Source organism: Cetorhinus maximus, chromosome 22 (genome assembly GCF_964194155.1).
Source record: "Cetorhinus maximus chromosome 22, sCetMax3.hap1.1, whole genome shotgun sequence".
NCBI lineage: Eukaryota > Metazoa > Chordata > Chondrichthyes > Lamniformes > Cetorhinidae > Cetorhinus > Cetorhinus maximus.
In genome coordinates, this window is record NC_135900.1 from 59,153,889 (window position 1) to 59,169,687 (window position 15,799).

The 15,799-nt window shown below is 43.0% G+C and overlaps 1 protein-coding gene across 7 annotated transcripts in view; it reads right to left on the bottom strand.

Moving 5' to 3' along the window:
• Window positions 1–15,799, bottom strand: part of pot1 (protection of telomeres 1 homolog) — a 334,309-nt gene that overhangs the window by 50,243 nt on the left and 268,267 nt on the right. For all 7 annotated transcript variants that reach the window (XM_078568389.1, XM_078568390.1, XM_078568392.1 and 4 more), the window contains one exon: window positions 13,922–14,077. In XM_078568389.1, the coding sequence (XP_078424515.1) occupies window positions 13,922–14,077 (156 nt within the window). The remainder of the gene's footprint in view (window positions 1–13,921; window positions 14,078–15,799) is intronic.

Below are 15,799 nucleotides of genomic sequence, written 5' to 3' on the forward strand. Positions count from 1 at the left end.
GTAGTTTGATGGTCACCATTACTGATTTTATGTTTTTTTGAATTTCAGATTTATTACATAATTGAATTTAAATTCCACCAGCTGACTTTGAATCCATGTCTAGAGTGTTAGTTAGGGTCTCTGGAGTACTAGTCCAGTAACATTATCACTGCGCCGCCTTTCCAAATGCTAGACTATTAACTGACAAAACAGAAGTAAACCCAAAACCTTTCATACTTTTAGAAACCTCAATTCAGTCAACCCTCAGCCTTCTCCTTTCCAGAGAGAGGAGACAGAGTCTGATCATCGGATAGGTGTAACCTTTCATTTCTTTAGCCTTGAGGCCATTGTGGAAGCTTTCAGTCAGTAACTCCTGATAAATCTCAACATGAACAAATATAATACAGCACATGAAACTGGAACACTGGGCACCAAATGCAATGTCTCCACTCACCAGCAGAGAGCACCAGAGCTCCACATACCATCTGTAGCTGTTTTGAATGAACTCTGCCATAAATAATTTTAAGAGACTGAGATCACTGCTGCTTAACTAATAGAAAACAAGTTACACTCAGGGTGGTGGGAGGCGGGTGGTGATGGGGGAAGATAAACTGTTTGTAAAATCTATTTAATGGATTGTGTGGCATCTAATTATCCTGAAACTCCATTCTCAACTTTGAAGTGCCAGTTTAATGAGCACTTAATTGCAAGAATTTCTTTAGTGAAAGCAATCATGGGAAGTGTACTTACCAACACTCCAATAAATTCCAGCAAAGCCTACAGCACTGCACATGGCTCATAATCTGAATTCACAATGGAGAACATCCTCTGCCTTCCGGTGTTTAAGAGCTGCTGTATTTACCCCTCCAGGTATGATCCATGCTAATGTTGATTAACCTGCTCATTATTCTGTAATAAATGCTAAGTAAACAGTGTGACAATTGCATTTATTATCTGTAGCTGAAGGGCTTTTCTCTATATTTTGCAAACAGGACTTCATGATAAGTTCAAAACAATGTGAAGACATCGCACTACATGGATAATGAGATGCATTTAAAACAGGGCTCTCTGCATTTATTGAATGGTTCTCAGCCCCACTCCTTCAACCACATTTCCACGGCTGTGAATTTGGCTGAAATGAGTTCGATAGAGCATTGCCATTGGGAAGACCTGCCTGTCAATGCTTCAGTGTCCCTAGTAATACTGGCCCATGGTTCTGTTTTAATCAAAACAGCCACTCTCGCATCGCAACTGGATCCTCAATTAACTCGCCAGCATTTGCAAAAAGCAAAGTGCAGCAGATTAGTAGCTTCAGAATGTGAAGCCTGTGTTTCAGAGTGAACATTAGCCTCAGGTACGCAGAGCTGAGCAGTGCATCCAGTATAAGAGGATTGCCGTTAAACCGCGAGTACGGCATTTAAGCTTTAACCATGTTTGGAAAAAGAAACTAGCAGCAAGCTCTCTGAGATCGTGAGCAGCTTTTCCTTTCAAAAAGTTTCTTTTCACTCATGTGAAAGGAACTTAATTGCAGCCTGTGCTGTGCTGATTGACAGAGGGATCAGCCTGGGGAGGGGAGGGGAGGGGGAGCAGTCTGATTCCGAGAACAAAAGAACAGTAAAAACTGGGAAATAAGAATACTGGTCTGAACTGGTCTTGTCAAGAAGATATAATAATTCTCATAATGTTATTGGAATTTATTATAAAATAGAGCAATAGTGGGGTGTGTCTATGTGTTTGTGTGAGATTTAATTGAAATAGAGGCAGCTAGTCTGGGTGTTTTGATCTAAGAAGAGAGGTTAGGTTTGAAATGTTAATTAGGTAAACATGGGGAAGTTTAGAAACATCGGAATCAAGGGAACATTTGCATTTTGAAATAAACCAGACTAGACTGTTTACCAAGGATGGATGAAATGTATCACCTAGTCAGGTGAAGTTTAGAAACAGTGTGTTTATTTTTCCTAAAGATTACTGGCAAAACTTAGTGCTATGAGAGGGTTTATTATCAGGGAGATAAAGTCCAAAGACATAGTGAAACAATGGATATTTGCATTCAAAGAAAAAGATATGTATAAAGAAGGAGCAAGGGCTGTGTGTGAGGGAAGGCATTTTATTATCTTACAAGTGTGAAAAAGCCTTCAGCATCTACGCCTCAAGCTGCTGTCTTCAAAGGACTGAAGTTAAGAGAACTCACTTGAAAGCCGACTTGTTCAGGGTAACATGTTTCTTTGCCTGGGTCTTTTAAAATCTATGTGTCTTACTGTTGCCTTAACGAAAGTGTAACTGGGAGTTAGATTAATTAGAGGATTTAGAAATTATCAAATTAGTAATTTGTAGATCTATGTATGTATTTAAAGTCATTTCTTCTAGTGCTAAATGTTTAATCTAGTTTTGTAAAAGCCTATAAGACTTTGGTGGTCTTATTACTACTGAATTCAGGGCACGCATCTCAAAATTTATACAAATTGCAAAACAAGTTGTGGCAGTTGTTTCAAGTTTCCCTGTGGGATTTGAACTCAGCATTTACCATTGGCTGTGCCATAACATAGTTGGGGGCTTGTCTGGGATACATCTGAAATTCCTTTGATTTTCTTTGGAGCTGGTGAATCTTAAGGTTACGAGTACGAGAAGCACTTTGAATTGAGGAGTTGGGGTGAGGTTTTTTTTTTAAAAGTGGGGAGATTACAATATGGCTTTGGCAGTTGCTCAGGCTTGTCTGCAAGTTGAGGTTACAACTTTGGCTGGCTTACAAAAGTTAAGTTACTGGAATTTGCAAATAAAGTTACTGGAATTAGCAGATAAATTACAATTGGGATTACCTGTGGGGGCTAAGAAATCAGATATGATTGAAGGTACAGCAGAGCATTTAAAGTTGGAAGTGATACCTGACACTGGTGAGTCACAGCTGGAGGTAATGACGCTTCAGTCACTGAAGAGGCTTGAATTTGAACAAGTAAAGGAACTGAAAAAACTTGAATTGGAGGCAAACAAAAAGGAAAAAGAATTGGAAATGAAAAAACTGGAACGAGAGGCAGCAGCAAAAGAAAGAGAGAAAGAGATTATTTCAAAAAGAAATGGAAATGTGACAACTTGATCTCCAGAGGGAAAAGTTAGCAATCGGAGAGAGAACGAAGGAAAGAGACAGGGAATATTGGCTTAAAAGGCTGGAAGTTAAAAAAGAAACCTCAGATTCTGAGGAAAGTTCTGATGGCAAAAAAAAACCTTTAACTTTAAACCCAGCGGGGAGATGTTTAAATTTGTACAAGCTCTTCCACAGTTTGAGGAAAAAGATGTTGAAGCATTCTTTACTTCATTTGAGAAGATAGCTAAACAGGTGAAATGGCCACAGGAAAACTGGACATTGTTGTTACAATCCAGGTCGGTGGGTAGAGCGCATGAGGTTTATACTTCGCTCTCAGAAGAAATGTCGGTGAATTATGATGTGGTAAAAGAGGCTATTTTTGAGTGCATGTGAGTTGGTTCCTGAGGCATACAGGCAGAAATTTAGGAATATGAGAAAACAGCCTGGGAAAACTTACAATGAGTTTGAAAGAGTAAAACAAAGTAATTTTGACCAGTCGATATGAACATTAAAAATAGAGACAAAATGTGCAACTCTTAGAGAAGTAATTCTTTTGGAAGAATTTAAAGATTCAGTTCCTTCAGTAGTGAGAACTCATGTGGAGGAACAGAGGGTTGATTCTGTAAGACAAGCAGCAGAGATAGCTGATGATTATGAGTTAGTTCACAGAGTTAAACCTTTATTTCGTCACCCTTTCAAATCAGAAAAGGATAGAAAGTGAGAAGGTGAAAGGAAGGTGGGTAGTCAGGGAAGAGATGGAGTAGGTGGAAATTCCCAGGAAGTTTTTTCTCAGAATAAAAAGGAAGTTGCTGAGGGTAGAAGTGACATTTGAAAATTGAGGTGTTTTCATTGCAATAAAGCTGGACACACAAAGTCAGTGGGCTGGAAATTGCAGGGAAAATCAGCTGCAATTATAGGGGTGCAGAAAAGTTCTGGAAGTAAAAGTGCTGTGGGTTCTGAGGTTCAGGCACTGGAAAAACCAGTGGTTTATGTACAGGTAAAACAGGGAGAATCAGTGCTAGGTGAAGAAGTGGAAATATGCTCACAATTTACCCAAGAGAATTTGGAGGAGCAGGTTGTAGAAAAGTTTAAAAGATTTTGTATGTGAGGGAAAGTTTTTCCATATGTACAGGGCGGAGTAGGGAAAAATGTTAAAATTTTAATAGGCACAGGGGCTAGTCAATCCTTAATGTTGTGGGATAGTGACATTTATTGGGAGGGAGCATTGCAGGAACAGATGTTAATAAGTGAGGTTTATGGAGATGCTGCTGGTTTTCCCTGGCATATCTGACATTGGGAGCTGGACACTGAAGTGGGAGAGGTTCCATTCTTCACTGGGGAGAGAGTGACTGCCCTTGACATCAAGGCAGCATTTGACCGAGTGTGGCATCAAGGAGCCCTGTCAAAACTGAAGTCAATGGGAATCAGGGGGAAAACTCTCCGCTGATTGGTGTCATGCCTAGCACAAAGGAAGATGGTGTGGTTGTTGGAGGTCAGTCATCTCAGCTCCAGGGCATCACTGCAGGAGGTCCTCAGTGTAATGTCCTTGGTCCAACCATCTTCAGCTGCTTCATCAATGACCTTCCTTCCATCATAAGATCATGATTACACTGATGATTACACAATGTTCAGCACCATTTGCAATTTCTTAGATATTGAAGCAATCCATGTCCAAATGCAGCAAGACCTGGACAATATCCAGACTTGGGACGATAAGTAGCAAGTAACATTCGCGCCACACAAGTGCCAGGCAATGACCATCTCCAACATGAGAGAATCCAACCATTGCCGCTTGACATTCAATGGTATTACTATCACTGAATCCCTCACCATCAATATCCAGCGGGTTACCAAACACAGACTGGGTGACCGCTTTGCGGAACACCTTCGATCTGTCCGCAAGCATGACCCAGACCTCCCTGTCGTTTGCCATTTCAACACTCCACCCTGCTCTCATGCCCACATGTCCGTCCTTGGCCTGCTGCATTGTTCCCGTGAAGCTCAACGCAAACTGGAGGAACAGCACCTCATCTTCCGACTGGGCACTTTACAGCCTTCCGGACTGAATATTGAGATCAACAATTTTAGATCATGAACTCTCTCCTCCATCCCCACCCCCTTTCCGATCCCCTTTTTTTCCCCCCAATAATTTATATAGAGTTTTCTTTCCCATCTATTTCCATTATTTTTAAATGTATTTCCATCCATTGTTTTATCTCTACCTTTTAGCCTATTTCGATCCCTTCCCTTCACCCCACCCCACCCCCACTAGGGCTATCTCTACCTTGCTTGTCCTGCTTTCTACCCTTAATTAGCACATTCCTTAGATAATATCACCACCTTCAACACCTCTTTGTCCTTTTGTCTATGACATCTTTGGCCCTCTATCCAACTCTACCTATCCCACCCCCTCTTAAACCAGCTTATATTTCACCTCTTTTCTATTTTTACTTAGTTCTGTTGAAGAGTCATACGGACTCGAAAAGTTAACTGTGTGCCTCTCCGCAGATGCTGCCAGACCTGCTGAGATTTTCCAGGTATTTTTATTTTTGTTCCAGCGGGTTACCATCGACCAGAAACTGAACTGGACCAGCCATATAAATACTGTGGCTACAAGAGCAGGTCAGTGGCTGGGAATTCTGCAGTGGGTAACTCACCTCCTGACTCCCCAAAGCCTGTCCACCATCTACAAGGCACAAGTCAGGAGTGTGATGGAATACTCTCTGCTTGCCTGGATGAGTGCAGCTTCAAAAACACACAAGAAGCTTGACACCATCCAGGACAAAGCAGCCTGCTTGATTGGCACCACATCCACAAACATTCACTACCGACACACAGTGCCAACAGTGTGTACCATCTACAAGATGCACTGCAGGAACTCAACAAGGCTCCTTAGGCAGCACCTTCCAAACCCACGACCACTACCATCTAGAAGGACAAGGGCAGCAGATAGATGGGAACACCACCACTTGGAAGTTCCCCTCCACTTGGAAATATATCGCCGTTCCTTCACTGTCGCTTGGTCAAAATCCTGGAACTCTTCCTAACAGCACTGTGGGTGCACCTACACCACATGGACTGCAGCGGTTCAGGAAGGCAGCTCACCACCACCTTCTCAAGCGCAACTAGGGATGGGCAATAAATGCTTGCCTAGCCAGCGATGCCCACATCCCATGAATGAATTTAAAAATTACATGCACTTAAGCAACAAAAACATTTTAAAAAATAACTGGGATAAGGCAAGGCACCTTGAAGTTTTAAAAAGAGACATTTTCCAGAAGATATTACACTAGATATTATTGTTTACTACAGTTTTCACTGTTTCACTAGACATACAGAATGCACAGCAAGGGAAGAGAGGCATGGACAGGGTGGATAGGGAGCAGCTGCTCCCCTTGGTTGAAGGGTCAGCCACGAGGGGACATAAGTTCAAGGTGAGGGGCAGGAGGTTTAGGTGGGAATGTGAGCAAAAACCTTTTACCCAGAGGGTGGTGATGGTCTGGAATGCGCTGCCTGGGAGGGTGGTGGAGGCGGGTTGCCTCACACCCTTTAAAAAGTACCTGGATGAGCACTGGGCACATCATAACAGTCAAGGCTATGGGCCAAGTGCTGCTAAATGGGATTAGGTAGGTAGGTCAGGTGTTTCTCACGTGTCGGTGCAGACTCGATGGGCCGAAGGGCCTCTTCTGCACTGTGATTCTGTGACGTCCGGACTAAAAGGGTTAAATTATGAGGACCAATTGCATAGACGTTAGGCCATGTACTCCCTTGAGTATTGGGGCAATTTAATTGAGGTGTTTAAGACGATTAATGGATTTGTCAGGGTGGTAAGGGAGAAACTATTTCCTGCAGCAGGGCAGTCCAGAATAATAATAAAATTAGAGGAAGGTCATTCAGTGGTGATGTCCGAAAGCATTCTTCATACAAAGATTAGTGGAAATCTGGAACTTTCTCCCTCTCTGCAGCCTGTTGTGGCTCGATCAATTGAAAATTTCAAAATTAGGATGGATAGGTTTTTTTTTTGTTTGCTAAGGTTATTAAGGTGTATGGAGCTAAGGTGGGTGAATGGAGTTAAGATACATGTCAACCATCTCATTGAATTGAGCAATAGGCTTGAGGGGCTGAACGGCCTCCTCCTGTTCCTGTAACAATCAGGCCCATTAATGTTTGCTGCAACTGCCAGTATTCTCAGCGAGCAATGTAGAGAACTGCCACTGTACTGTCATTTCAGCCCAATCTCAGGCCAATGGGAGCAGGAAAACAAATGCACCTTATGTAGTCGAAAAGCCTGTTGGATGTTATTCAGGAACAGCTGGACTGAATGGTTTGTGAACAGCTGGACTGAATGGTTTGTGGCAATGTAAAAAAAAAAAATCAACGCTTGCCGAGTGTGAACAGTCAGAGAAAGGCCTGGGTCACACCTCATTACTTCAGCAAAGTCAATAGATAGCCATTTCTGAGGAGGTAACTGCATAATGAATATCTACTGTCTGCATCAGCCCAATCGTAGCTGTTAAAGCACCGTCACCACAAAACCTGCACTGTTGGAGGTGCCAAACTTTCAGAGGTGATGTTAAACCAAGGCTCCAGCTCCCTATTTCCACTCCTGTTCCCAGACTCTGAAAATCAAGGATAAATCCTATGTTCCCTCCATTTCTCATCAAAATGAAGCCCATCAGTCACATCATCCCTATACAATGCCAGTTTCCACATGTACACTGACAGCACCCAGCTCCACCTCACTACCAGCCCTCTCCATATCTCCACTCACGCTCTGCTCCCATGCTGCTTATTCAAGATCAAATCCTGGATGAGCCACAATTTCATCCAATAAAACACCGAGATGGCCAAAGCCATTATCTTCAGTCCAATCTCTCACCACTGATCCTAAATCCCTTCCTGGCCACTGATAAAAGCAGAGTGTTCACAACCTGTGTGTCCTATGTCACAGAGAGCTCACGTTCCAACCCGATAGCCTCTTCCCTACTTCCAGCTCCATAATGTTGTCCATCTCTCTCTTTACCCCTGCCTCAGTCCATCTGTTCCCGAAACCCTCGTCCATTCTTTTCCCGCCTTTGGATTCAACTATCCTCATGCTCTCCTGGTCAGGCTCTTACGCTCTTCGTAAACTTGAGCACATCCAAAACTCTGCTGCCTGTATCCTCACAGAATCAGAGAATTGTTACAGTGCAGAAGGAGGCCATTAGGACCATCGTGTCTGTGCCAGCTCTCCGAGTGAACATTTCATCTAGTGCCATTTTCCTGCCTTCTCCCCGTAACCCTGCCGGTTGTTTCTTTACAAATAATCATCTAGTTCCCTCTTGAATGCCTCAATTGAACCTCCCTCCACCACACTCTCAGACAGTGCATTCCAGTCAATAACCACTCAATGTGTGAAAACGGTTTTCCTCATGTCGCTTTTGCTTCTTTTACTAATCACTTTAAATCTGTGCCCTCTCGCTCTTGATCCTTTCATGAGTGGGAACAGTCTCTCCCTGTCTACTCTGTCCAGACGCTTTGTGATTTTGAATACTTCTATCAAATCTCCTCTTAGCCTTCTCCTCTCCAAGGAAATGAGTCCCAACTGTTCCAGTTTATCTTCATGGCTGAAGTTCCTCATCCCTGGAACCATTCTTGTAAACCTCTTCTGCGTGCTCTGCAAGGCCTTCACATCCCTCCTTAAATGCAGCACCCACAACTGTATCCTAACTGCTGTAGACAGTTGGCCAGCATGACTGTGGGTGGGTGTAAGTATACTATACTGCAAAGAACATCTAAGAGAACATTACATCTGAACAGTGTGGCTGAAGTTAGACCCATACAGTTCGTTTCCTGAAGAGTGCTTTTAATTGTTCAGTTTTGTGCTGTCATTCTTCCAGGACCATGCAGTAGTGACAGCAGGGGGCCTCACAGCTCCATGAATGCACATTCAAAGCAGCCACAGATCACTCCGTCAGCCTGGGGCCCATCGACTATCAACAATCCTCAATGGGTGGTTCGATAGTTTAGCAGATACCAGTACAATATGAAAAGGACAAGGGAACTACTTCTGGAGGCTGTGGCTCTTCTGCTGAGTCAACACAATCCTCCGGCTCAGGAGCAGGCCATTTAGCCCATTGTGGTGCATCTGGGCCCTCCACAGCAACATTACAAATCCATGTTTGGCACAGGCAAGTGCTCACTTGCAAACAATCTACCTCGGCCATCTGAGGCTACCAGCCAAAAACACACTGAGGAAATTACATTTTAAACCTCAGTTTAATCACTACCTCGGATAAAAGAGGGGACAGAAATCAGCCCAGCTGAAGGTGTGGAGAAATCGGCCAGGAGACAGGGGAGTTGTAGAACGGGAGAGTGCCAAATGCAGAGGCTCTGCTGTCTCAATTGCGAACCATTAAACAAGAAGGGTTCACACTGCAAGAGGTTCCTGGCTTCATTTATTGAAATTGATCTCCCAAAAGTCTGTTGGTGCAGCAAACAGACCATGAAAATACAAATCAATTCCTGAAACATAACAGATGAGAGTGAACTGAATTGCACATTAACCTCTGCAAGCAGGGATGGCTGCATTCAGCTTTAATCTGGCAGCCAGCTCTCCCCTGAATTAAGCAGGCAGCATACTGAACCATTAAAACATTAAAGAGGAAGCTTCCAGACCTGCTCTCCAGTCTAGACTGAGTTAGCTGATCTTAACCAGGGTGGTGGCAAGATGTCACAAAATGACTTTTCTGACCGGGGGAGTTCAGGTCAATGATTCCATTGTTAGTAATTACCCAGTGACACTCATGAGTACAGGTTCCAGGTGAGTAGAGGTGTCAGCTGTGGCTCAGTTCATAGCACCCTCGCCTTTGAATCAGAGGGTTGTGGGTTCATGTCCCACTCCTGGAAACCAAGAACTGTGATTGTACTCGAAAAGGGTTGCAATCTGTGGCTGTTGGTAACTCGAAAGAGTTTCCAGGTGAGTAGAGGTGTCAGCTGTGGCTCAGTTCATAGCACCCTTGCCTTTGAATCAGAGGGTTGTGGGTTCATGTCCCACTCCCGGAAACCAAGAACTGTGATTGTACTCAAAAGGGTTGCAATCTGTGACTGTTGATAACTCGAAAGAGTTTCCAGGTGAGTATAAGTAGCTTGTATGGGGCAGTCTGAGCAGAAGAATGAGAGGGACTCATGAGAGTGACTGTAAAATAAATAGATGTGGGAGTAGGGGCAGGGGGGGAAGGGTGGGGCTGAGTGTGGAGGGACCAGGTCTTGAGAAAGGCTAAACTATCACCTCAGGATTGTACACCAATTGAACAAGCTGGGGTTCTGTTCTTCTGTTCTTAAAGAGAATGCCGAGGGTGACTTGATACAAGTCTTTAAGATTTTGAAAAGGTTTAATAGGGTCGGTGGAGAGAAGATCTTTCCAGCTGCGCGAGAGATCAGAATCCAGGCATAAGTATAAGATAATCACTAATAAATCCAATAGGAACTTCACAGAAAACTTCTTTACTCAGGGAATGTTTGAGGTGAATAGCATACATGCATTTAAGGGGAAGGGATAGACATCACCATCCCTCCCCTACGCACACACCCGACCCATTCGGTTGGTAGGTGGGTGAATAGGCCAAGCGGCCTTTGCATTTTTTACAAAACCTCATCCACAGGCAGGGATGAGGTTTCCAATGGTAAGTAAAAAAACTCAAAAAAAATGTTTCCACTTCAGTTTTAACATGGCCCTCCTCGTGTGACTGAGTCACATGTGGGGACATGTTTATATCATTTATTAAAGCCTTATTTTCCTTTGTCCAAATCTCCAGCTGCCTGAGGCAGCTCTGTGCCCTCAGGGAGCTGTCAGCGCGCGCTCCCTCATGCATGTGCAGACTTCCGCACTCGCCCTCCTCCCACCCCCACCCCGGCAGCGCCGAGCCTCTCAGCGCGCGTTTCGTGCTGGCTAGCCGGCCGTTAATTGGCCAACCAGCATGAAATCGCGGTCAGGGCCCGATCGCGGGCGGCGATCCGTTTCACGTCCATCCTGAGCCCACCCGACGAAGGGAAAATCCTGCCCAAGAAGCAAAATGCTGCGGATGCTGGGAACCTGAAATAAAAACAGACAATGCTGAAGAAACTCAGAAGGTCTGGCAGCATCTGAGGAGAGAGAAACAGAGCTAAAGTTTCGAGTCTGTATGATTCTTCAGAGCTCATTATTATTATGACACTTTAGCTTAACTGGTCCTATCTTTCTAAATTTCAAACCTCCATTCCTACCACTGGAGTGCTTCCTACAAGCGCCCAAGACCTCGCAATCATCTTGTGGATAAGCTTATTCCAAAATAAACTCATGTGCTTTGAGCACTTTCCAATTCTGGCAAGATTTGAACCAGCCCATAACCATTTCGAGCTGGCTTAACCTTTGGTGAAAACCAGCCTCCTGATCAGGGACACGCTGCATGAATAGCAAGTACTGGCGAAGTTGTGGTTCACAGATGTGGCTTTCAAAGCAAAGACACTTCTTTTAAAACTTGTGCGCTTCTGATTTCCTTTGTTTATTTCAAATACACCTTTTGTGAATAGCTCCAGAATTAATCTGAAATTATAATACATTTCTACTTGCTCAAACTGACACCAGCTATCCTGATGAGTTTACATGAAGTAAAATGGCCCTGTGCTCAATCTGACAAGACAGTAGAGAGTGAGGTAACACAGCGTGACTGCTGGCCTGTGTCACCACAACTCTCACATATATCCAGCTTTTTCCCTTCTCACCACATGCTTTGTGTTGAAGTTGGTTCAGACAATTCATGTAATTTATTTCAAACTGCTAGCACAACACAAACCCTTGGCCCAGAAAGAAATTAGACTCACAATAGGAAAAAATGCCCATTGTAAATCGTATCCTCATTTCTTCAAACAGGAAACTATACTAATTTTTGTGTCCATCCCCCACATTGTCACTCACGTGTTCAACTAATTTATTAATCAGAAGGATCTTTGCTATTGTTATGTGTGCTCAGAAGGTCTTAGATAGGAGCAAGAGTAGGCCATTCAGCCCCTCAAGCCATTTAATTATATCATGATTGCTCTTTATTTCAACCCCATCTACTCACCTTGATGCTATATCCCTTAATACCCTTGCCTAAAAAAAATCTCTCAATCGCAGTTTTGAAATTTTCAACTAACCTAACCTCAGCTTTCTGGTGGCAGAGTTCCAGGTTTCTTTTTGTGTGATGAAATTCATTCCAACTTCACCATTGAACAGCCTAACTCTAACTTTTAAGTTTGTGCTCCCTTGTTCTGGACTCCCCCACCAAAGCAAACAGTTTCTCTCTATCCGCCCACCTCTTAGATCACCCCTTAATCTTCTATACTCAAGGGAATGAAGCCTAGTCAATACAACCTCTCCTCATAATTTAACCCATTTAGCCTCAGTGTCATTCTGGTGGATATGCACTGAACCGTCTCCAAGGCAAATATTTCCTGCCTAAGGTGCATTGCCCAGAGCTGAATGAAGTACTCTAGATGGTTTCTAACCAGAGCTTTATCTATAAATGTAACATAATGTCCACTCCTTTGTATTCTAGCCCTCCTGAGACAAGGAACAACATTCCATTAGACTTTTTGGGTTTCTTTATACCAGTCCACTAGCTTTTACTGATTTCTGTCCTTGGGCGTCTGCTCATTCACAGCCCCTAGCTTATCTGCATTTCAAAAACACTCTGATCTACGTTTCTCATGTCCAAAAGTGGGTGAAATCATACTTTGCTACATTGAACTCCATCTCTCACTTAATCTATCAATGTCCCTTTGCATTCCCATAGCAATGCTTTTCGCTTAACTAACAAACAGGTGATTGTTGAACCAGTAAAGGAGAAACGCTTGGGACTTCAAATCAATTGAACCAAAATCTATAATGCTGAATGGCATTTCTCAATAAATTAGTCATCTGATTTTGAACCAACGAAGGAGGCTATTTGTGTCTGTACTGAAGCCAATCACTACTGAATTTTCCTCTACTTCAATGACATAACCACTTTCCCTTATAAGATGCAGTGATCCCTGCCTTAACTAATTCCCATGGCAAAGCATATCATAACAACTCTCTGCATGAAGCCCTAACCTTACAACTTAGGCCATTTAAAACTGATGATCCCTTGTCAGCAACTTGCTAACTGGAGATAATAAGCCTTTCACTATTCAGATGATCAACAAACATCAATGAATTCTCCTCTCAGCTTCCTTTGCCCTGGTGGAAATTGTCTCAGCATCTCAAGTCTCTGCTCATAAACCACATTTCTTAACCCAGGTTTCATCCTGGCAAACCTATGCCCTACACTCTCTCTAGTTTAATGTATTTTATATAATGGAAAGACCAAAGAAGCACATAGTACTCTGGGGCCAAATTGTTATCTTTCACAAATTTGTCATCATCTCTTTATTCCTATTCTCTGTGCCCTATTCATAAAACCTAAAATGATACTTGCTTTTGTTTTATAATGGAGCATTCTACCCGCATTCCATACTTTCAGGTAATTACTTATTTGATCCCTAGATCTCTTCTGTTCTCCCACTCCCTTCAGTCTCTTTCCATTGAGTTCATACTCCAATTTCTTAATTTCTTCCTCAAAACCTTCCACTTCTTCAAGGGCTTTGCCCATTCTGCTAAACTGCTTATGTCACTTACATCACTATAACAACACGTCCTCTTGATCTACCCATGAGTCATACCATAGGAGATCTACCTGAACCATACACAGAAAAGCAGAGATGTTTAACTGAATTCAGTCAGTAACTCTGAACCCAGGATGCGTGTCATTACCTGAGCACCTCAACAAGGCCCTCTAACCAGTCTCAGTTATCTATTATTGTCCAGTTGCTCAGACATGGTACCTTGAGGGAGTTTGCAGCACTGATGTGGTTATCATAAACCAGCACGTCCACGGTTAGCTTGCACAGTCGATGAATATTAGCGGGATCTCCCTCCAGGGCAGTCGTATCCACGGGGATCTGCCACAATGGGTGAAGGCATTTGGTACCGTCCCAAACCTGTTTGGAAACATCATTTTCACATAATTATATACAAATTCAATGAATTAATCCAATGTTTTACATTCAATTTCTTGGACTAAATATATTAAGTAACAAAGCGTGTAAAATCAATCTATTCTGTCATACCCTCAATTCGCAACAGAAACGTGTATTTGTATAGCACCTTTAGCAAAATAGCATGTCGCAAGACACTTCACGGGGGCATTATAAAACAATGGATGATGCTGAGGCACACAAGGAGAAAATAAGGTCAGTTGACCAAAAGTTTGACCAAATGGTTTTAAGGGATGTCTAAAGGAAGGAGGAGAGGTTTGGCCAGGGAATTCCAGAGCTAAGGGCCTATGCAGCTAAAGGTACAGCCACCCATCCTGGACCAATTAACACTGGGCGATGCTTAAGAGATTAGCATTAGAGAAGCACAGATATCTCAAGAGGGTTGTGGGGCTGGAGATTGCAGGGATTGTGGGGGGGTTGGGGGGGGGGGGGGGGTGTTGAAGCAAAGGAGGGATTTGAAAACAAGGGTGAGGATTTTAAAATGAGGTAATGCTTAACTGGGAGCCAATGTAGGTTGGCAAAGATAGGGGTAATGGGTGAATGGAGCTTGGTGCAAGTTAGGACCCAAGCAGCAGGCCTGCTACAATTAGACTACAATATATTATTGCTATTTAGTTTAAGATTTTGCACATTTTGGCCACAATAATTTTTTTTTTAAATGTGCTTTCGTTCGATTTGATTGTTTCTCCGCCAACACAACATACTGAACACAAAGGTGAAGATTCTCCTGGTAGGTTTTCCTGATGTGCACCTGTGCATTTAAGAACTGGTATATCTGCATTCTTTTTTTTTATGCTCATTCATAGAATACAGGCATTGCTGACAAGGTCAGTATTTATTGTCCACCCCTAACTGCCCTTGAGAAGGTAGCGGTGAGTGGCCTTCTTGATCTGCTGCAGTCCATGTGGTAAAGTGCTGTTAGGGAGGGAGTTACAGGATCTTAGGATCTTGATCCAGTGACGATGAAGGAATGGCAAGATATGCCCAAGTCATTAAAGGATGGCAGAACTATCAGTTACCCTCATTCATATTTCACCTTGCAATTAAGGCAGTTGCCCAGGGTATAGGTGGCACCATTTGCACTGATGGGCACAGGTGAAAGGTGAGTGCCATGTAAAGACCAGTGTCTGGTGTCACCCCCAATCTCATGACTGCTCCCAGCACAAACTGCCACCATTGCTTCAAACAACCCACACAGCTTTGTCCTAAATGATAGGACGTTAGTTAATGATGTCCACAACAGTTACCGAATATATTGTTGCCATTAGGAACATTTTAAAACAGTTCAGAGACTTGCTTCAGCAAAACTGTTCAAAAATTAAGGGAGGGATTGAGGGCTGTAAAGTTTTGGAAGAGCTGTACATTTTTCTTATACAGCGATAAATGTAGAGGTGAGTGTCTTTTATAAATAACTGGATTTAAGAATGATTTAATGAATTCACCCAATGTTTTACATTTACTCTTGACTTAAGATGGAAGTCATTTTAAAAGGAAGGCTTGCATTTATGTACAACCTTTCATGTCCCAAAATACTTTCCCCCTGTTTAAAGTTTAAAATGAAGAGTCGAGCCCCATGTGAGTATGTTCTTTAATCTTTAGATTCTCCTGGAAGTAGAAGCTTGGTTCTAGATACTAATTCAGTTATTGGTTCTTCTGAAAGGGAAA